We start from the raw sequence: 23368 nt of genomic DNA, 5'->3' as shown, positions 1-23368 counted from the left end.
AGTTGTTGGATACGTTAAGTCTTTATATTATGAGATGAAAAACTTTCAGGATATCTTCTACCCTGGAGGTCCCAGGCGGTAGATATTGTTGTCATGTTTCCTGTCACGATTTTACCTTTCAATAGAGATAAAACATGGCACTGATAGCATTACCCATCAGACCCGATATTAAGTTAGAGGTGTTCGGCTGGCCTTACGCTGATGGGCGTGAATGAGCTACATTAATCTCTTTGCTACAATGCTGAAAATACATCTCCCATAAATATTGGATTGATACAAACCCCAATATTCCTCACTGACCACTGGCTCCAGAGTCTGAGATAATTCATTTGATCAGAGGAAGCCCAGGCCTCAGGAACTGTACTCTTCCACCTTTGAGCATATAAATCCTAGTCTTAGTGGCTGCCTCCCAACAGTTCCCTTGTCGTAATTACCTGTTCCCAGCAGGAGGTGATAATTCAATGGAGGTTGAAGTGTCAGTTCTTTCTCACTTCCCCAGTTATAATTAATCCCATATGTTCAGTGTGAGTGAAGGTGATAGGTCACCTCTCTGGAAATTTCTTTATGGATTTTTCATTTTTTCTCTACGACATGGTATATCACATAAAATAAATTTTAATTTCTGGGTGTAACGTGAAAAAAAGTGGAAAATTCTCAGTGTGTGAATACTTTTTCAAGTCACAATTGTACGAAAAGATAGTGCTGCCCCATTTACAAATAGTATTTACCTTCCTGTGCATTATGAAGTCACAGGTAATGTTGCTTGCTTGCCTTTCCGTATAAAGTATGTTGGCACAGATAGTGCTGCCTCCTACATATAATGTAGGGAAGGATAGTACTGCATCCCTGCAAAGCGATGAACAGACAGTGGAGCCTGTGAATAGTGCAGGCACAGATAGTACTGTCGTCCCGGCTCAGTGGAGTGATAAGGGCATAGACATAAAACAAAGGGGCAGTAGTGTAAGGACCCTCTATCTTCTAAAGAGATGCATGTTATGGCTGTCAGACACCGACTGTCAATTAAGACGACAAGATATTAAACTACTCATGACGATTGAGGCAATTTTAAAGTAAAAAAAAACAAAAAACCACAAGATCCATAAATAGAATTTACGTTTATTTACAAGAATCTGGACAAGCGCCTCACGGGGAAGAGCCGGGACCTCTGCAAAAGAAAAGAAAAGCGTCACAATACAAGGGCAGGTAAATCTAGAACTGCCCTATATCACATCCGCTCCGCCCCATTGTCAGTGTAGCGGAGGACAGCAATGACGTCTATTATGAAGCAATCAGCTCACCTGTCTGGGTGCACGACAAAATACTCCAGGAATAGCAACAGTCCAAACGATAGCTGGACCTCACATCTTCTAAAAAAATAATTAATACTATTGATCCAGTGATATAAAAAGGCAAAAACATGGTTGAAAAAAAACAATTAAAAAAGGCAGAAATCTCTATTGCGCTCCCAAGCGACATGTGTCAGGCCTGAACGGTCCTTTGTCAAGCCTTGGCCACGCAGGTCTGAAACATGTTGCCTGGATTTTTTTTTTCTTCCATTTTTTTGTGCCTTTTATACTACTAGATTAATAAAGCAATTATTTTAAGATAAGAGCGTTGGCTATCGTTTGGACTGTTCCCATTAGTGACGTCTAATAGATTTATGGGACGGAAAAACACGGCGTCCCCGGCTATACAATGGACTGATACCAGTTAGGGCTCCTGTCTGACCACAGCCCTCAGTGCGTGGACTATTCGCGGCTCTCCCGATACCAAGATGGACAGTTCGGGTCGGGAGACCTGCAGACAGCCCCCGCATTACGGTTCTTGCTCTGATCGAGGTGACAGATGTCTACGTGAGGCCCAAGATCCATGTTGTGATGGAAATCCTTCAATCTGTTCATTACCACAAGCCGTACAACTTACGACATGGGTGGAACCTTCCTGCGATCACTGTCAAACCTGGTGGAGAACCCATGTATGTCCCCCAAACTGGTGTTAAAAAGTCTATGCTCACTTGGGGCTGAAACAAGTGATCATTAAAGAGTTAAAGCGACCTACATAAGCCTTATGGATGTAATAGAGACTATTAGGCCGGCGTCACACATGCGCGTTTTACGGACGTAAGAGCGCATAAACTACGTCCGTAAAACTCGCATAACATACGGCACAATGATTCTCAATGGGTCTTGTCCTATCAGCCGTATATTACGGATCCGTAATATACGGCGTTCTACAGCCGTAAAAAATCGCAGCATGCTGCGTTTGTCAGCGTATTGCGCAAAAAAAAAAAATCGCCAATGAAAGTCTATGGGGGCGAGAAAAATACGGATTCCACACGGACCAGCAGTGTGACTTGCGAGAAATACGCAGCGGTGTTAGTGAAAAGTCGGTAATTCAATTGCCGGCTTTTCATTTCTCCTGCACAAACCCGACATGATATGAGACATGATTACATACAGTAAACCATCTCATATCCCCCTTTTTTTTTTGCATATTCCACACTACTGTTAGTAGTGTGTATGTGGAAAATTTCAGCGCTGTAGCTGCTAAAATAAAGGGTTAAATGGCGGAAAAAATTGGCGTGGGCTCCCGCGCAATTTTCTCCGCCAGAATGGTAAAGCCAGTGACTGATAATTGACGCCTCTCCATTATTAATCTGGCTTAATGTCACCTTACAATAGCAAGGTGGCATTAACCCTTCATTACCCCATATCCCACCACTACAGGGAGTGGGAAGAGAGTGGCCAAGTGCCAGAATAGGCGCATCTTCCAGATGTGCCTTTTCTGGGGTGGCTGGAGGCAGATGTTTTTAGCCACGGGGGGGCCAATAACCATGGACCCTCTCCTGGCTATTAATATCTGCCCTCAGTCACTGGCTTTACCATTCTGGCGGAGAAAATTGCGCGGGAGCCCACGCCAATTTTTTCCGCCATTTAACCCTTTATTTTAGCAGCTACAGCGCCCAAATTTTGCACATACACACTACTAACAGTAGTGTGGAATATGCAAAAAAAAAAAGGGGATATGAGATGGTTTACCGTATGTAATCATGTCTCATATCCTGTCGGGTTTGTGCAGGAGAAATGAAAAGCCGGCAATTGAATTACCGACTTTTCACAGATATCGCGCTGAAGTAAATATATTATATATATATATATATACATACACACTGTATATATGTTTTTACCGAACATTTGAGCACATAAATCCATTAGATGTCGGTTTTGCAAGCCTGCGCGAAAATCTCGCAGTACGGATGCCATACGGATTACATACGGAGGATGCCATGCGCAAAATACGCTGACACACCCTGACTACGGATCACTATTTTGGGAACATTTCTCCGTATTACGGCCGTAGTACGGACGTATAATACGTGGCGTATTGTCTTACGCCAAGTGTGACGCCGGCCTTAAAGTTAAGCGGTCAGCTAATTCAGGCTGCACAAACCTCGGACAGCATGAATCCCAAAAATGTAGCTAGATGATCCGGCCGGGGACCATAGGCAGAGACTAGTGCTCTTCCCAGCACCGCTCCAGGTTATCACCGTAACGCAGAGAATATAATATATATATATATATCCGCAAACATACTGCCGGGCTCGGCTTCATTCTTGATAAATTAAGTGACTGGTTCCCTTTAAACAGGGCAGAGAGCAGCTCCTCTCCTGCACTCCCCGGCCTACTGATTTTAGGGGCTGTTGTGTAACCCAGAGCGTCGCCCCTCGGTGCAGAGTATTCCTCAGCTTAGGGGGCCGTCACTGCAGGATGCTCTTACTGGAGAGAGCGTCACTCTTCATCTTCGGGGGGTATTCCCAGCTCCTCGTCAGTCCACTGTGAGGGGTCCGGATATGGAAAGTGACCCTATAAAAAAAAATAAAAAAATAAAGAGAAAATTTGTGACCTCCACGTGTGATCATTACGCCTCTCCTGGGCCTCAGCCCTGTATCTCTATCTCTCCGGCATCCCGCTCACAATTTGGAATCCTCTCTATGGCAAGGCATCATGGGATATGTAGTTTCAGGCTGCCAACAAGATGGCAGCTTAATAAAGCAAGTGATGGTTAGTAGGAGGGTGGATGTGGCCGAGGTTAGAGGGTGCTAGAAATGATTCCAGTGTCCACTCTAGTGTTATGTGCATGCTGAGGATCTGGTGCTTTGTATCAGAAAAAAACAACAACTCTGCACACTCTAAAGAGAGACCAGGAGAGGGAAAGAAAAACGCATCCTAAAGTCAGAAAATTATTCTCACCAACACTGCATCGGGATCGTGCCAAAAGTGCCAGAGAATCCAGAACCACATGAAGCCCCCGATCAGCTCGGCCTGAATGTTCTGGGACTTGGTCAGTTCCACCATTTCTCTGTATCGTGGCGCTATGTGAACCTCGCCCCCGGCACTAGGAGACAAGAGGAACAAAACACATGAAAAAAAGAGGGGGAAACAAGGAGGGGCAAGAGGAACAGGGGAAAAAAAGGAGAAGGGTAAAAGGGGGGTGTGGGGAGGATAAAAAAAGGGATGAAGGGTAAAAAGGGGGGGTGGGTAGGGTAAAAAGGGGGGTGGGTAGGGTAAAAAAAAAGGGGGAGGGTAAAAAAAAAAGGGGGGAGAAGGGTAAAAAGGAGGAGGGGAGGGTAAACGCATCTTAGAACAAAAGCAACTTTTGAGTATAGACCTTCTACCATTTTGTGTATGCAGTCCCCATGCACATCTCCACGGTAACAGACCACCGTTTGCTTTGGCTTGCGTTTTAGCTGGAAGGAACCATGGAAGTGCATAAGTCTACATAGGGGCTGTATACACAAAACGGCAACTACGGATGTCCCCCGGTAAGACCCCAAAATGAGCGTTTATGGTTTTACCCCACCCTCCTATGTCAGAAAAATATTCTCCCGCCATGATGTGCGTCCAGAAACCGTCGCCTTCCCTAGAAATACTGAAAAAAAATATTTCTGGCAGAAAAATGGCCAAAAATCAGCCAAAGTGCAGAAATCGTGAGGATTCCAGTCACTGACAGCGAGAGATCTTACACAGAGTCATAAATGTAAGAACAGGTTGGATTAAACGTGACCTGAAAATTCATGGAAACCCCCTTTAAATCCTCCATGACCCAGAATTCCCCGCGCCAGCCCTTTTTGAGCGTCCTCCCCCCTCGTCTTCTGCCCCCCGCGGCCTCACTCACTTGCGGACCCCGGTTCTCCTCCTCACGGCCCCGCAGAACAGGCGGCTCCCGGCTCTCAGCGCTCCCCCGAGCCGCACCAGCGACGCCATGACACCGCGAGCAGCAGCAGCAGCAATGTCACCTTCCGGCAGGACAGCGACAACGCCGCTGATTGGCTGCAGGAATTAACGAAATCTCGCGAGAATCCCGCATTTCCCGGACGCGACCATTACCAAAAAAAAAAGGGGGGTGTTTATAATTTACTTCGTTCTAAAATCGCTCTCCGATGATCCCTCTTTATACCTACAGTTTTCCGTTCCTGGATAATTGCGTTTAAATTCAGTTTTAACCCCTCAACGCACGTTATAACACTAGAACAAAAATAACCGGTATTGATACAAGTATTGATCTAATGACAGGAAATCTTAGTGCTGGCTGATTAGTAGATTTATATTATGGATTTTATGTAAGGATTCTGCTCCGAAATTGAATATTACACCGTGCTTTTTAGACTGTAGTGCTCCCCTGTAAATAAGAATGGTATATCCCGTTGTCATGGTGTCTGTGTAAACAGAGCGTAGTACACATAGCGCATGTCCGGGGTCCTAGCGCCCGACGGTCCGAGCTCTGAGCAGGTGAGTGTGACTGCTGCATACAGGTATACTATGCGGGGCGCTGTATATTGGGGTCTCAGGGGTCTTAGGGTCTAGTTTTGGCTGCCCATTGTGTCATATGACATGAGGGATTTAATAGAGAAGGGGGTCACTTTAAGCTATATGATAAATATGATGCCCAGGAGCGTCGCCCGCCGCGGGACCAGACAGGTCCATGTGTTTTATGGATGAACCGATCATTTTGGTACTTTTACGTTATCCGGACTGTCGCGCCTCTTGCGGGTTGTCACATAACTCCTCGGACCCCCCGGAATCAGTTCTGAACCTCACGGGAGATGGGTCTTCATAGGAGGTTGAACTTAACACTGGTAGGCTATCGATCAACATGGCTGGCATGGGTTGCAGCCCCCCGACCTGATGCACAGAGTCCTAGAAAGTGTAGGAGACCATTCAGTCGGAGAATCCAACACAGTTGACTATTCAGTGGGTCAAATCTTACAGTAAGTAGCAGAGATGGTTGCCATCAGGTCTGGTAGTCTTTATCCTGTTAAGCCACCAGACAGAGGTGACTAACCAGGAGGTCAGTTCTTCTAGTAGGTAGTTGAGATGGTTGCACCACAGGTCCAGTAGCCTTTATCCTGGTTAGCCACCAAACAGAGGTGACTAACCAGGGGGTCAGTTCTTCAAGTAGGAAGCTGAGATGGTTGACCACAGGTCCGGTAGTCCTTATCTTGGATAACCACTAAACACAAGTGGCTAACCAGGAGGTTGTGTCTTCCAGTAGGAAGCTGAGATGGTTGCTCCACAGGTCTAGTAGTCCTTATCCTGGTTAGCAGTTTGCCACCAAACACAGGTGACTAACCAGGAGGTTGTGTCTTCCAGTAGGAAGCTGAGATGGTTGACCACAGGTCCGGTAGTCCTTATCCTGGTTAGTAGTTTGCCACCAAACACAGGTGACTAACCAGGAGGTTGTCTCTTTCAGTAGGTAGCTGAGATGGTTGCCCCACAGGTCCAGTAGCCTTTATCCTGATTAGCCACCAAACAGAGGTGACTAACCATGAGGTCAGTTCTTCCAGTAGGTAGCTGAGATGGTTGACCACAGGTCCGGTAGTCCTTATCTTGGATAACCACTAAACACAAGTGGCTAACAAGAAGGTTATGTCTTCCAGTAGGAAGCTGAGATGGTTGCTCCACAGGTCTGGTAGTCCTTATCCTGGTTAGTAGTTAGCCATCAAACACAGGTGACTAACCAAGAGGTTGTGTCTTCCAGTAGGTAGCTGAGATGGCTGCCTACAGGTCTTGCAGTTCCTTTCCCACCTCTAGACTGTGACCTGTGACATGTGCAGACTTGCTTATCCTGTGTCGTGTATCCAGGAGACTGCATCCAAATATAAACATGGATGGGAGCATTGCTCCTCTCACTAAGTGCTGCTTATCTCTAGGAAGAAGGGAGACGGCTTGTTTGTACGTTGCTGTTTTCCTCACACTCTTAGAGACCGGTTTGGATTATCGGCGTTATGTGACGTGATCTTATGTGCTCACATCAGAAGACACACACGAGACATGTCCAGTCTCCACCATCCCAGCTGCTTCTGCTCCCGGTGTCCTGAGAACCTCACTGGAGCTGTGACATTCGCGGTGGGCACATTGGATGGAGACCCCGTGAAGTTGAATCTTCTGAAGGATTATGTCTCCAAGGCACTGTACAACTTGGTCACCGGCTGGAGAGCGCCATCATTCAATGTCATCTACTTCTCTGAGGAGGTACGAGACCATGTCCATCCATGATAAAAAAAAAAAATATCCTTAAAATGATATCCTCAGGTTTGGAAGTTATTCCCTATCCCAAGGGATAACATCCAGATCGCTGGGGGTTCGAACCGCACTGATGCTGAGAACTAGGTGAAAGGAGCCGTGATTGAACATGTGCACCTACGCCACATCCATACTTAATGGGAGTGCCCGAAGACCAGCAAAGTCCTTTGGCTATCTCCAGTGATTCCATTAAGAAGGAATTGATCAGCAAAGTGCATGGTCGACCACCAATCCATTCGCAGGAGCCTTGGTTCTGGGGATTAGTTGTTGGTCCTGCAGTCCTGTTGTGAACTGTATTTCTTGGCTCCCTCTTGTGATCACTAGCGGTATGACACTTGGATTGTCTTTCTCCAGGTTGGTACCCACCTGGTTCGTTAGGCCTTGGGTGTTCTTATTTAGACTTCCTGGAAACTCAGTCTAGTGCCTGGAATCGATGTAGTCAGTCTATGTCTGTTTGCTCCTGTCTCCTGGTCTCCTGCTTTTTGCAAGATAAGCTAAGTCCTGCTTTCCTATTTTTGTTTATTCGCATTACTGCTATTTTGTTCCAGCTTGTTACAATGTGATTCCTGATTTTTGCTGGAAGCTCTAGGGGGCTGATATTCTCCCCCCACACCGTTAGTCGGTGCGGGGGTTCTTGGATATCCAGCGTGGATATTTTTGTAGGGTTTTTGCTGACCGCATAAGTCCTCTTCCTATTTTCTGCTATTAATTAGTGAGCCTCACTTTGCTAAATCTAGTTCATACTTATGTTTGTCTTTTCTTCTTACCTCACCGTTATTATTTGTTGGGGGCTTGTATCATAACTTTGGGGTCCTTTCTCTTGAGGCAAGTGAGGTCTTATTTCCTCTGAAAGGGTTAGTTAGTTCTCCGGCTGGTGCGAGACGTCTAGAATCAACGTAGGTACGTTCCCCGGCTACTTTTAGTTGTTGTGCTAGGATCAGATATACGGTCAGCCAAGTTACCACCTTCCTATGAGCTAGATTTTGTGTTTGCGGACTTAGCTGGAACTTCTGCGATCCTCTACCACTAGGATCACAACACAGTCCCCAGTGATCGGGAAGTTGTACAGAACTTTCAAACTTGGGAATACCCCTTTTAAATTGATTGTCTTGTGATATCAATGGTCTATTCTTTGAATAGGTCATCAATACCAAATTGGTGGTGGTCCGACACCCCACACCCTAAGCTGATTAGTGGGGATGACAGGTGTCAGACTCCCACCTATCTAATATTGATGAACCATCTCAAGGTTAGGGTATCAATATGAAAGTCCTGGACAACCTCATAGTCATCTTTATTCTTGATCAGATCCATTGGATGATCAGAAATGCACACATGTGCAGCTTCTGAAATTGTTAAAGGAGTTGACAATTGTGTGATTTCTGGGCGACAGACCACTAGGACCCCCCACCAAGGATCAACAGAACAGAAGGAATCTTAAGTGAAAGAAGTACTAATGAGCATGTGCGACCACCACACCATTCAGGGTCTACAGATGTGGTGGTCGCACATGCTCACTACAGCTCCATTCAAATGGGAGATTCTCGACTTGGGTAAGTTTGGTAACGAATCTAAACTACTTTTTGTTAGATCCATAAGTGGTGTGATCGCATGGTGACGTGGACCCCAGAAACCGCCAATCAGGCCATTTCATGGATCCGGACTCTTACCTGTGATTCTGGTGCTGACCCTTCTGAAGCTTTGGCTGCAGCTTTCGAGGACCCATCATGTCAGTCGGTGTACCTAGTGATGGACATTCTACCACCCCGAGTTCTGCAGAACATCTACAACTTTCTCGCCAGAGATGAGAACCCCTGCTCTGTAAATGTGGTGTACCTGCGAGAGGAGCCGAATGACTGGACGAGAGAAGGAGCCTTCCGAACAATTAATCTGAAGCCTCTGAGATCTTCAGATATGGTAGGTAATAAAGAACGGCCACTGTGACCTGAGGATCTGATAGATCTTCTACATGCTACACCACACGGGAGAGCTGACAGACCCTTTATACTCTCCATTATAAAATATATAAATCCGTTGTTTTCAGACCAGAATTAATGGTCATCAGAGACCCCGTCATTATTGCCCATCATCATCATCTTCGTCTTCCTGCACTTTCTCAACCGTCGTTTCCTCTGAACCTCGGTAAGTATCACTCCCATGACATTTATACCCTGCTTATATCCATGTACTATTCTAGATTTATATGCATTTTATGACATATCTTTCTCAAGAAGTAGCAGCAGTGAATAGAGGTGAGCGACATCTTTGCCTATAATTTTCGAAATCCTACATTTGGCCATTTTGAGCCCTTGACCTCTAAAACTGTAGTACCTTTCCTTCCATGCTTTTGTACATGTTTAGTGCTGTATATAATACATAGATGTCTGTCCCTCTACATCTGCTCCTCACTCCCTCTCACAGCATGCTGTCTTATAGCGAGAAGCTGCAGCCGCATCCCCCTCCTCCCTCTCTATTTACTGTACTACCCTAAACTTATTTCTTAACTGCAGGCCGAGAAATGGGATCTGCATGTTAAGCTGAGGTAAAAAAGGTCTAAATTCACCAATGATAGTAACGTGTGTAAATCAATGCAATCCTATCATCTGGCACCATAATACCAAAAAATGAAGGAACTTGCGTTGGGTTCGGGTCCGATATTTCCCTTCGATTTAATGTTTCTCAGGTTGGAACCAATCGACTGCTGTGTCCTCCCCAAAGAACTTCCATCTCCCGTAAGCCCTGTGCAATTAGCACCGGAGGTATTGAGTTTGTTTAGAGGGGCCAGGGTATTGGCCCGCAGGGACGCTGATGGACTGTATTACATGGGGCACATTGCCCACGAGGTGGAGGTGAGTATTAGCAACGCCTTACTTCTCTGAACATGTCTCTGAAGTCCCAATCTCCATTGGATTGTCTACTAAGTCAACGATTGTGTCTCGCTTAATCACAACTTCAGGGCTCCAGTGACCGATTCCTTGTGGAGTTTGAGAAATGTCGCTCCTTAAAGGGTAAAAGTCAGTTCCGCATGCAGGAGACACCAGTTTGTGACATCATCCACTATGAAGATGCAAGGTGGAGACCCCTATCTCCAGGAGACCATGTTCTAGCACCGGCAGATGCTAAAATGGAGAACTATGGACCTGGTACTGTTCTGCAAGGAAAAGAAACCCGAGCGCGTGGATTAGGTATGACTGTGTGGGAGGATGTCGATCTAAAAGCAAAATAATTTAGTCTTCTAAATTCATTCCAATGAAATTTTCACATTTGAATACCTGTTTAACATCTAGAGTCGATTCATCATTTGCGTTTTTGAGTCACTTTTATTGTTTGACGTGTGGTTTTCGCCGTCTTTTTTGCACCAAATTTATCAAAATAGTTCCCTTCAAGAATTTTACGCAAAGGCCAAAATTGGCTTTTTTTGTCTGTCTTTATCTGGTTTTGCATCGGTTTAGTGGAAAAGGCACAGGTATCGAAAAATCTCGCTAAAATAACTGGCGTACATAAAATCTACCCAGGAGGGACCGTAGTAAAGTTGTACCATATTTTTGCAACTTTTTTAAAAAAGTCGCATTTCATGAATCTGTCTAAATCATATGGAAGAGCCAAATTGATGTACAAACCACAGAGACAACTTGAAAGAAAGCCGAGATCTTTGATGAATTTGTTGCAAATCAAAAAGTCACTAATTTAGAGGTATTCATGCCAAAAAAGGGCGGAAATGCAATGATGAATCAGATTCCTAATGTTTATGATGGTAGTACTTGTTTTTTGTTATTTTGTACTGATCCTAAGTTACATCCTGTATTATACCCCAGAGCTGCACTCACTATTCTGCTGGTGCAGTCACTGTGTACATACATTACATTACTGATCATGAGTTACATCCTGTATTATGCTCCAGAGCTGCACTCACTATTCTGCTGGTGCAGTCACTGTGTACATACATTACATTACTGATCCTGAGTTATATCCTGTATTATACTCCAGAGCTGCACTCACTATTCTGCTGGTGCAGTCACCGTGTACATACATTACATTACTGATCCTGAGTTACATCCTGTATTATACTCCAGAGCTGCGCTCACTATTCTGCTGGTGCAGTCACTGTGTACATACATTACATTACTGATCCTGAGTTATATCCTGTATTATACTCCAGAGCTGCACTCACTATTCTGCTGGTGCAGTCACTGTGTACATACATTACATTACTGATCCTGAGTTATATCCTGTATTATACTCCAGAGCTGCACTCACTATTCTGCTGGTGCAGTCACCGTGTACATACATTAAATTACTGATCCTGAGTTACATCCTGTATTATACTCCAGAGCTGCGCTCACTATTCTGCTGGTGCAGTCACTGTGTACATACATTACATTACTGATCCTGAGTTATATCCTGTATTATACTCCAGAGCTGCACTCAGTATTCTGCTGGTGCAGTCACTGTGTACATACATTACTGATCCTGAGTTACATCCTGTATTATATTCCAGAGCTGCACTCACTATTCTGCTGGTGCAGTCACTGTGTAGATACATTACATCACTGATCCTGAGTTATATCCTGTATTATACTCCAGAGCTGCACTCACTATTCTGCTGGTGCAGTCACTGTGTACATACATTACATTACTGATCCTGAGTTACATCCTGTATTATACTCCAGAGCTGCACTCACTATTCTGCTGATGCAGTCACTGTGTACATACATTACATTACTGATCCTGAGTTACATCCTGTATTATACTCCAGAGCTGCACTCACTATTCTGCTGGTGGAGTTAATTTACCATGTGTTGATATACATTCTTTGTTAGCTTTTGACAGCACTGGGGTCCTGGTGACTTTCTGGAATGGAAAGACTAAGCAAGTTCCTCCTGGCCTGGCCATATGGATCCCTCAGACTTTAGGTGACCGCATCACCTTGGAGCTCTATATTCCTCCAGAAACTCGAAAGAAGCTTATAGAGACTTGCACCAGTTTCCCCTTTATGGGCACGAGTGATTATCACCAAGAGTCTCAGGCAGAAGAGAAATTTGTTGGCTCTGGGTCTCATACTTGTCACTATTGTGGTCCCGATACTGGTGTTTGTCAAAAGTGTCATGTTCCCGAGGAGTTATGGGTGGCCCTCAGGAATTCACTGAACCACATCAACCGGATCACGGCAACTAAAGAAAAATCTACCCAAAAGGACAAAGCTCCCCCCAAAAATGAAGAACCTGACAAGGAAAAACCCAAACTCCAGAGGAAGAATGTACGGTACCAGGGATTCCACCAGATAAGTAGACATGTATGTTTAGGCTGTCAGTTGACCACAAGTCCCGTACTGTTTATCACATTGGTGTTTTTAGAAATCGAGAAATTCTTGCAGACGGAAGGTGGCTGACGCTTCTTCTTAGGTGATTCTTTGTGTTTCAGAAGGAACCTCTCATCCATAGTAGAGACACTCAAACGGAAAACCTCATCGACCCTCTGGAAACGTCTTATAATAGGAGAAGAGAAGGTAACTATAAAATGTACACCATCTGAATTCTAACTGGTCAAATCCTACTTTACCCGACATCATCTGTTGGAAGGTCCCCATACCTATTAGATACCAAAAATTCGGAAGTTTGTCTGATTTTAACTGTTTGGGGTGAGAAACGTCAAAAAGATTAGATTAGTTTGGAGGTGACCACTAGGACATTTCCCGTTTGAAAAGCAAAAGGACTAAAGCTGGTGTGACGACACAGCATCCAGACGTCTGTTTTCAGTAGGCCAAGAGACATAGGCTATTATTCATGAGTCTGAATGTTGACTCTAAAATTGATTTGTTTTTCTTCCGGTAGGTCAAGAATCATAGACTATTGTTTCAATTTTTGTTGTTTATGAATTGATGAATGGCTGCTGTTTACATCTTATATCAGCTCCTACGGGTTATTGTCTGCTATCTTTGCAAGACAGGGACATAGGGCAATATAAAAATAGATGTTTGCTAATATGTTGATTACCCATTGTATAAGTCCAAGTAGTTTGTTGACTTGAAAAACAGAGAAGGACGAACTAGGCAGATTGATTAAATACTCACACGATGAGAGTTAAAGTCATCCCACCTCTCTTCTGACATGAGAATGATGACCTGAATCACAAATGTGGGTATTTTGCTGGGATGTTGTATATGTTATTGTCTGTTGGTAGTTCAATAAAGTATTGTCACGCTGTGTTACGCTTTCACCCTGTGTTGAGTAGCATTTTGTCTATGGGAAAGGAGAGCGGGCATTCAGTGGGAGGAGCCCTGGTCTTTTCGATCTTAAGACAGCCAGGCCAATGGACGACAGCACCCACTGACCATCGTGTCTCCACATTTGGTGGCACCAGTGGGATGTGTCCTGGTCCATGCGGTATCTGACCATCGGACGAGAGCATCCACTGACCCCCACCCGTGTCTCCACAACTGGCAAATTCACATTACATGGGTGTTGAATGAACGATGTTTCAGCCGATTATTCAGTTGACGACCATCTCAGTCGACTCTCATACACAGGAGCGCTCTTTCGTCTGATCGTTCCTGTGTTCTCTCTGAGAAAGCCACCGAGTGACACAACGGCTGGTACCTTACCTCAGAGAGAACAATCCGAAATCAGACATGTCTCATCAACATCTCTCCAAATCATCAGTCAGCCGGTGCCACCACACACATCAGACTGTCGGCTAAACCAGTTGGCCATGTGTATGGGGGCATTAATGAGGTCTCTTTTCTTCCTAAGCAGCAGGTAGTAAGTGATTGATTGGGCACTTGTACTATAACTGAAGATGTTCAATATTCAATCTTTATCGTAAAAACATAAAATGTTAGCCCACGCGTTTCTGACGTTGAGAGCATCCTTAGTCTTAACCAATCACTATAGTCAGGAGAAAGAAAAAGACATGAAACCAATCGCATGGGAATACATATAATAAGACATAAAACAAGCCTTGAGCTGTCACCCTGTGGCCTGTACACTAAATATATAACATCATCTATATATGACCCAATAAAATAAAATAGTTTTTATTTTTATTTTTTCAAAAAAGTAAAAAAAAAAAGACGCCTAAAAACAAAGCCTCATACTTCTACATATAAAAAATAAAATAAAATTATGATCACCGGAACGAATGATGGAAAAATAAAAATATTATTTATGTAAAGCGCTGCTGAATAAGACAGCGCAATATAAAAATAAAGATTATTATTATTTACGTTCTCAAGGTCATAATTGTTTAGATTTAAATGTTAAAAATGGGTTCTCTGCATTTCGTTCAATATGGTTCTCTTAAAATAAGTTGATCTGACCTAAGATCGCTTGTGATCGTCTGTGGAGGAAATCAACAGCCAGTGTTCAGTTTTCCTGCAGCACCACCAGTGGGGAAATGAAGCATTACACGGTGCTTACTGAAATCAGTGGGTTGTCCATCTAATGCTTGGACGTGCTGGGTCCTCCAGGGTACGTCATGGAGGCATTGAATGAGGGAATCCTTTTTATGATATAATAGTACCCTAAATATGAAATATCAATTATATAAAGGTTTTTTTGTTATGTTTTTCTTTTTATTTTATCTCATAGACGTGGGTATAATGGGTTCATCACTTAGACCCTCCTCGTCAAAACTCGGCAACGTGACTCATCTACAGGAAACTTTGATGCGTATAGAAAGGGCAATGAAAGAGGATCGCAGAACTATGGAGTCTGTGATTCTTGATCGGAGACCACGTTCTACCCCTCTAAAACTAGTAAGTTAAGGTGACAGCTTTACCGAAGACCTATAGGACGATAAACATGGGTTCCGTCATCATCTTTTTTCTCCATCACCTTCATTTACAGCCATGTTCTTCTCTATACAGCTGTATGTGTCGTCACGGTTACAGACTACAAACAAACCCTCTGTAGTCAGATGCTGTCATAAACCCTTCATTCTGCTGTTCGTTGTGCTGCACAGCACAGCTCCGTCAATGGACTAGTGGCCGCGGCCGGGTACTGCACATCCATCACCTATTGATTTTTAAAAAGGGGGTGGATGATCAATAATACCATTGGCCACTATAGAGTTGACGTAGCTCCGCTGTGCACCTCTGTGACTTAGCAGTACCAGCTGCGGCCAACACCGGGAACAGCTGATCGGGGCATCGGGTGTCGAACCAATCAGACATTGATGACGTTTCCCAAGGATAAACCTTCAATGTAAAAGTAGTGGACAACCCCTCTAAATCCTAGGACAAACAATACAAATCTAAGCATGCTTTCACCCTTTTGGATAAGACGTATTGTCACGTGAGAGATATGGGGTTGAGCTTTGGGTTGGAATTCACCCCACACATTTAAATCTCAACACTGAACATGTTTTATCTCTCTAGAATTATGAAGCTAAAGTCAGGAAAAATCAGGAACTGAGAGAACAAAAGGAAGAGGAGACAGCAGAACTACAGAGGACGCGAGTGGAGGAAAGACAGAGGAAGAGAGAAGAGAGGATGCGGGAACTGGAACAGAGAGAACTGATGCTTCAGGATAACAGACGGTATAGAGTTGTAGATCAGTGATTATTACTAGCGATTCTCTCAATGTTATGGATTCTCAAATTGCTATAATACTGCCTTCCATATACGAAAATATAACTCCTATAATACTGCCCTCTATGTACAAGAATATAACTACTATAATACTGCCCCTATGTACAAGATTATAACTACTATAATACTGCCCCTATGTACAAGAATATAACTGCTATAATACTGCCCCTATGTACAAGAATATAACTACTATAATGCTGCCCCTATGTACAGGAATATAACTACTATAATACTGCTCCTATGTACAAGAATATAACTACTATAATACTGCTCCCTATGTACAAGAATATAACTACTATAATACTGCCCCTATGTACAAGAAAATTAATACTATAATACTGCACCTATGTACAAGAATATAACTACTATAATACTGCCCCCTAAGTACAAGAATATGACTACTATAACACTGCCCCTATGTACAAGAATAAAACTACTATAAAACTGCCCCTATGTACAAAAATATAACTACTATAATACTGCCACTATGTACAAGAATATAACTACTATAATACTGCCCCTATGTACAAGAATATAACTACTGTACAAAAATATAACTACTATAATACTGCCACTATGTACAAGAATATAACTACTATAATACTGCCCCTATGTACAAGAATATAACTACTATAATACTGCTCCTATGTACAAGAATATAACTACAGGTAGTCCTCGGTTTACGACGGTCTCGGGTTACGTCGTTTCGTGTTTACGACGCTTTATACGACGCCTCATTCCGACTTACGACGTTTTGCGTCGTAAGTCGAACTACGTGCAGGGGCGGAACTACTGTACACTGTACCCGGTTACAGAGGAAACTGAGCCTCCTGCACACCATAACACACTTCATTATGGCTCCCAAACGCAAAGTAGACTCATCTGACACCAGCAGTGAATCAAAGAAAAGGAAGGCCATCACCATGGAGGTGAAAGTGGATATCCTAAGGCGATCTGATAAGGGGGAAACACCAACAGAAATTGGCAGGTCATTAGGACTTAGTCGTTCGACTGTTGCTACAATTATCAAGGATAAAGATCGTATCCTTGAACATGTGAAAGGATCTGCTCCTATGAAAGCGACAGTGATAACAAAGCAGCGGAGTGGGCTTATTATTGAGATGGAAAGATTATTGGTGCTTTGGTTGGAAGACCAAAATCAACGCCGTATCCCTGTGAGCCTTATGGTTATTCAGGAGAAGGCTAGGCGACTGTTTGAGGCGTTGAAAAGAGATAAGGGGGAAGAAAGTGAAAGTGAAGAATTTGTGGCGAGTAGGGGTTGGTTTATGAGGTTTAAGGATCGTGCCAATTTCCATAACATTAAAGTGCAAGGTGAAGCTGCTAGTGCTGATGAGAAAGCAGCAACTGAGTTTCCTAAAGCATTGGCTGAGATAATTGAGGAGGGTGGTTACTGTGCTCAACAAGTGTTCAACGTGGATGAGACAGGCTTGTTTTGGAAACGTTTGCCTAACCGTACGTACATCGCCAAGGAGGAGAGGTCAGCACCAGGTCATAAAGTCGGCAAGGAGAGACTGACTTTGCTTCTTGGGGGCAATGCTGCTGGCGACTACAAACTGAAGCCCATGCTGGTGTATCAGGCTGAGAATCCAAGGGCACTCAAGGGCATTTCAAAGAGTCAACTACCAGTCATCTGGAAGTCTAATAGGAAGGCATGGGTGACACTCGCAGTGTTTGATGACTGGTTCACCCACCATTTTGTGCCAGGCGTGGAGCGGTATTGTACCTCCAAGGATATCCCCTTTAAGGTGTTGCTAATTCTGGACAATGCCCCTGGACACCCTGCCCGTCTGGATGACTTTAACCGTAATGTCAAGGTGGTTTACCTTCCACCTAATACCACTGCCCTAATACAGCCTATGGACCAAGGAGTCATTGCTACATTCAAGGCCTACTACCTCCGAAGGGTCATTGGTAATGCTTTAGCAGCAACTGAAAAGAATAAGGACTTGACTCTAAAGGCCTTTTGGAAAACATACAACATCCTTGATGCTGTGAATAACATTGCTGATTCCTGGGATGAGGTTAAGCAGACCAGTATGAATGGTGTGTGGAAAAAACTGTGCCCCCAGTTTGTGAATGATGTCACAGAGGTCCAAGAGTCAGTGACTAGTGTCATAAAGAACGTTGTTGATATGAGTAAAACAATGAATCTGGAGGTGGAGGAGGATGATGTCACAGAGCTACTGGCATCTCATGGAGAGGAGTTATCTGCTGAGGACCTTATGCAACTGGAGAAGCAGATGATAGAGGAAGAGGAAGACATACCAACCCCAGAACGTAAGAGATTTACAAGGCAGGGCTTGGCAGGAGGTTTTGCCCTGATACAGGAAGGATTGTCAAAGTTTGAGGCTGAGGATCCCAACATGGAAAGGTACACTAGGGTTGCCAGAGGAGTCATGGATTCCCTTAGGTGTTACAAGGAGATCTTGGAGGAGAAGAAGATGGTCTCCTTCCAAACTAACCTTCAGCAGTACTTCAAGAAGGCAGAGAGGCCTGCAACAGATCCTGTACCTGTACCCTCTACCTCTCCTGCCCCTCTTGACTCCCCTGCCCCTCTTGACTCACCTGCCCCAGTATCTCCAACACCTTCTGCTGATTCCTCCCAATAAGCCTGTTCTCTCTTTGGAATTGTTATCTTTGTTTATTACAGTACTGTACAGTACACTGTTTATTACCTGTTACAGCACGTACAGTACAGTAGTACTGTACTGTACTTCATTATTAAACGTACTGTACTGCACAATATTTTACTGTACCTATCTTTATTGCTAATTATATAGGGTACTGTGTTAGGATAGGTGTTTGGATAGGCAGCACTGTACTTTTATTATGGTACAGTACTGTATGAACGTATGGTTCGACTTACGTCGAAATTCGGTTTACGACGACGCGTAAGAACGGATCAACGTCGTAAGTCGAGGACTACCTGTACTATAATACTGCCCCTATGTACAAGAATATAACTACTATAATACTGCTCCTATGTACAAGAATATAACTACTATAATACTGCCTCCTATATACAAGAATATTACTATAATACTACCCCTATGTACAAGAATATAACTACTATAATACTGCTCCTATGTACAAGAATATAACTACTATAATACTGCCCCCTATGTACAAGAATATAACTACTATAATACTGCTATGTACAAGAATATAACTACTGTAATACTGCCACTATGTACAAGAATATAACTACTATAATACTGCCCCATGTACAAGAATATAACTACTATAATACTGCCTCTATATACAAGAATACAACAACTATAATACTGCTCTCTATGTACAAGAATATAACTACCATAATACTGCCACTATGTACAAGAATATAACTACTATAATACTGCCCCTATGTACAAGAATATAACTACTATAATACTGCCCCTATATGCCAGAATAAAACAACTATAATACTGCTCCTATATACAAGAATACAACAACTATAATACTGCTCTCTATGTACCTGAATATAACTTCTATAATACTGCCCCTATATACAACAATATAACTACTATAATACTGCCCTTATGTACAAGAATATAACTACTATAATACTGCTCCTATATACAAGAATATAGCTACTATAATACTGCCCCTATGTACAAGAATATAACTACTATCATACTGCCCCTATATACAAGAATATAACTACTATAATACTGCCCCATGTACAAGAATATAACTACTATCATACTGCCCACTATGTACAAGAATATAACTACTATAATACTGTCCCTATGTACAAGAGTATAACTACTATAATACTGCCCCTATGTACAAGAATATAACTAGTATAATACTGCTTCTATGTACAAGAATATAACTACTATAATACTGTCCCCTATGTACAAGAATATAACTACTATAATACTGCTCCTATATACAAGAATATAACTACTATAATACTGCCCCTATGTACAAGAATATAACTACTATAATACTGCTCCTATGTACCAGAATATAACTGCTGTAATACTGCTCCTATGTGCAAGATAATCGGTCACATTATTATTTCAGGATTCGTTCACAGCAAAGAATCTTGCTTGACTTGGAGAAGAGACAAGACCAGGAGGGATTGGAGGTTCAGCAAGCAGAATCCCGCAGAGCCACGGCTGAAGAGAGGAGCCACAAGAAAGATGAAGACGTGAGAAAGGAGTGGAAGAGGGAGGATCAGAAAGTCCAGTTCTGGAGGAACCTTCGGCAGCAGAGAGAGAATCTAGATCTTGAGATGATCCATAAACAGCAGGAGAAAGATGAGAAGTATAATGTGAGTACGGTATATATTACGAGTGTGGAATTATTTGTCATTAGATAGGCAATTTTCTAATACTAGATGGTGGCCCGATTCTAACGCATCGGGTATTCTAGAATATGTATGTAGTTTATTTATGAAGATTTAAGAATAATGCAATAAATACACAAGATTTTCCTGGTAAAATATATGAACTTGTCCAGTAAACGTGACTGAACTACATCACACTGTGACTGACAGAACTTGTTCTTTTTAATCAGATAAATTTTTATTAAGGAAAATCAATGATAACAAATGACATCAAGCTGTTATTCACAGATAATCATATATTTTATGAACATAACTCCCCCCCCTTTCCCTCCCTATCCCCCCCTTCGAGACCCCTTTAATGCTTTCCCAAATTCCCATCCGAAATTCCTTCCCCAATTCAAATACAGTTGTATAGTATGAACATCATCTATAACATTATGCATCCTCCCCACAATTCTAATTCCATTCTATCCATGGCTGCCAAATCTTTTGAAATACATCTAGTGACAGAACTTGTTCAGTAAACGTGACTGAACTACGTGGCACTGTGACTGACAGAAATTGTTCAGTAAACGTGACTGAACTACGTGGCACTGTGACTGACAACTTATTCAGTAAACGTGACTGAACTACGTGGCACTGTGACTGACAGAACTTATTCAGTAAACGCGACTGAACTACGTGGCACTGTGACTGACAGAAATTGTTCAGTAAACGTGACTGAACTACGTGGCACTGTGACTGACAAATTATTCAGTAAACGTGACTGAACTACGTGGCACTGTGACTGACAGAACTTATTCAGTAAACGTGACAACTACGTAACACTGTGACTGACAGAACTTGTTCAGTAAACGTGACTGAACTACGTGGCACTGTGACTGACAAATTATTCAGTAAACGTGACTGAACTACGTGGCACTGTGACTGACAGAACTTGTTCAGTAAACGTGACTGAACTACATGGCACTGTGACTGACAGAACTTGTTCAGTAAACGTGACTGAACTACGTGGCACTGTGACTGACAGAACTTGTTCAGTAAACGTGACAACTACGTGGCACTGTGACTGACAGAACTTGTTCAGTAAACGTGACTGAACTACGTGGCACTGTGACTGACAGAACTTGTTCAGTAAACGTGACAACTACGTGGCACTGTGACTGACAGAACTTGTTCAGTAAACGTGACAGAACTACGTAGCACTGTGACTGACAGAACTTGTTCAGTAAACGTGACTGAACTACGTGGCCCTGTGACTGACAGAACTTGTTCAGTAAACGTGACAGAACTACGTAGCACTGTGACTGACAGAACTTGTTCAGTAAACGTGACTGAACTACGTGGCACTGTGACTGACAAATTATTCAGTAAACGTGACTGAACTACGTGGCACTGTGACTGACAGAACTTGTTCAGTAAACGTGACTGAACTACATGGCACTGTGACTGACAGAACTTGTTCAGTAAACGTGACTGAACTACGTGGCACTGTGACTGACAGAACTTGTTCAGTAAACGTGACAACTACGTGGCACTGTGACTGACAGAACTTGTTCAGTAAACGTGACTGAACTACGTGGCACTGTGACTGACAGAACTTGTTCAGTAAACGTGACAACTACGTGGCACTGTGACTGACAGAACTTGTTCAGTAAACGTGACAGAACTACGTAGCACTGTGACTGACAGAACTTGTTCAGTAAACGTGACTGAACTACGTGGCCCTGTGACTGACAGAACTTGTTCAGTAAACGTGACAGAACTACGTAGCACTGTGACTGACAGAACTTGTTCAGTAAACGTGACTGAACTACATGGCACTGTGACTGACAGAACTTGTTCAGTAAACGTGACTGCACTATGTGGCACTGTGACTCACAGAACTTGTCCTGTCGCTGATTGGTCACGGGCGGCTGGCGCGACCAATCAGCGACGCAAAATTTCCATTACAGACAAACAGGCAGATTTAGACGATTATATAGTAGATGTTACTAAGATTTAGTAATTTCTTCTGCATTATTCTAAATTCATGTAATTTCATTTTAAGCAATTCTGTGATCTGTTTTCCCAATTTCATAGGAGCTGCTCCACAGTCAGATGATTACACGACAAACACAACAAGAGGCTGCTCTCCAGGACCGGAGAAGACACCAACAAAGGCAAGAAGGATCCAAGAGCAGAGTCTCCAAGAGACTGGAGGAATTCTACCAGCAGACTGAGCGGGAGTCCCAGAGGGACAAAGATTTACAGCAACGACTCAAGGAGCAGAATCTGCAGGCGCTTCGATCAGCCATGGTTCTTTGACAACATCTGCTTGTGTTTTGTTAAAGGGAAACAAGGTGGCTCAGTGGTTAGCACTGTTGATTTGCAGTGCTGGAGTCCTGGGTTCAAATCCAAGGACAACATCTACAAGGATTTTGTATGTTTTCCCCTTGTTTCTGTGGGTTTCCTCCGACACTGCAAAGACATACTGATTGGGAATCTACATTGTGAGTGATGATGATGTCTGTAAAGCGCTGCGGAATATGATGGCACTAGCATAATAATAAATACCCAAAATGCTACTGACAGCCATTCACACCATGAGCAGAGAGTGTCCTTAGTGTGATAACACGGTAAGCCTTAATAATAGGACCTGTTATTTTCCATAAAGGTGCAGTTTTTACTTGGAGTAAATTCCGCCGTTCTCCTGAATCCGACGATGTTTTTCATTTCTTCCTCCGCCTCTCTGTTCCTGAGATATTGCCTCTTCTTCCCTGCGGAGATTTTTAACCAAGTGGGTATGGTTTTTAATTTTTGAATATTGCGCCCATTTGGCTAAAAAAATACCTGTAGCTTTATATGTAGGTAAGAGAGGGTCATATCTCAGGAACGGAGAGG

General features: G+C 43.2%; 2 protein-coding genes across 3 annotated transcripts; one reads left to right on the top strand and one right to left on the bottom strand.

Annotated features, from left to right (window-relative positions):
• Positions 1-1096: 1096 nt before the first annotated feature.
• On the bottom strand, positions 1097-5335 carry NDUFB2 (NADH:ubiquinone oxidoreductase subunit B2). 2 transcript variants are annotated; one of them, XM_077266703.1, is made up of 4 exons: positions 5176-5335; positions 4251-4395; positions 3778-3863; positions 1097-1367 (listed from the first exon to the last, which is right to left on the bottom strand). In XM_077266703.1, exons 1-3 carry the CDS (start codon positions 5262-5264, stop codon positions 3789-3791), a joined length of 309 nt encoding a protein of 102 aa, XP_077122818.1. In that variant the 5' UTR covers positions 5265-5335; the 3' UTR covers positions 1097-1367; positions 3778-3788. The 2 variants fall into 2 exon arrangements, with proteins under 2 accessions (XP_077122818.1, XP_077122817.1); XM_077266702.1 differs by having other exon boundaries at positions 1097-1165.
• Positions 5336-5764: 429 nt separating this feature from the next.
• Positions 5765-23203, top strand: LOC143776881 (uncharacterized). Its single transcript, XM_077266699.1, has 12 exons — positions 5765-5789; positions 7316-7532; positions 9174-9500; positions 9628-9725; positions 10267-10432; positions 10540-10768; positions 12404-12876; positions 13005-13089; positions 15170-15336; positions 15958-16118; positions 20221-20470; positions 22568-23203. The coding sequence occupies exons 2-12, from the start codon at positions 7332-7334 to the stop codon at positions 22790-22792; spliced, it is 2382 nt and encodes a 793-aa protein (XP_077122814.1). The 5' UTR covers positions 5765-5789; positions 7316-7331; the 3' UTR covers positions 22793-23203.
• Positions 23204-23368: the final 165 nt, after the last annotated feature.

The sequence above is a fragment of the Ranitomeya variabilis genome, chromosome 5, assembly GCF_051348905.1.
Source record: "Ranitomeya variabilis isolate aRanVar5 chromosome 5, aRanVar5.hap1, whole genome shotgun sequence".
NCBI classification, from domain to species: Eukaryota; Metazoa; Chordata; class Amphibia; order Anura; family Dendrobatidae; genus Ranitomeya; species Ranitomeya variabilis.
The sequence above is the reverse complement of the archived record's forward strand: the minus strand, read 5'-3'. Positions and strand labels throughout refer to the sequence as shown.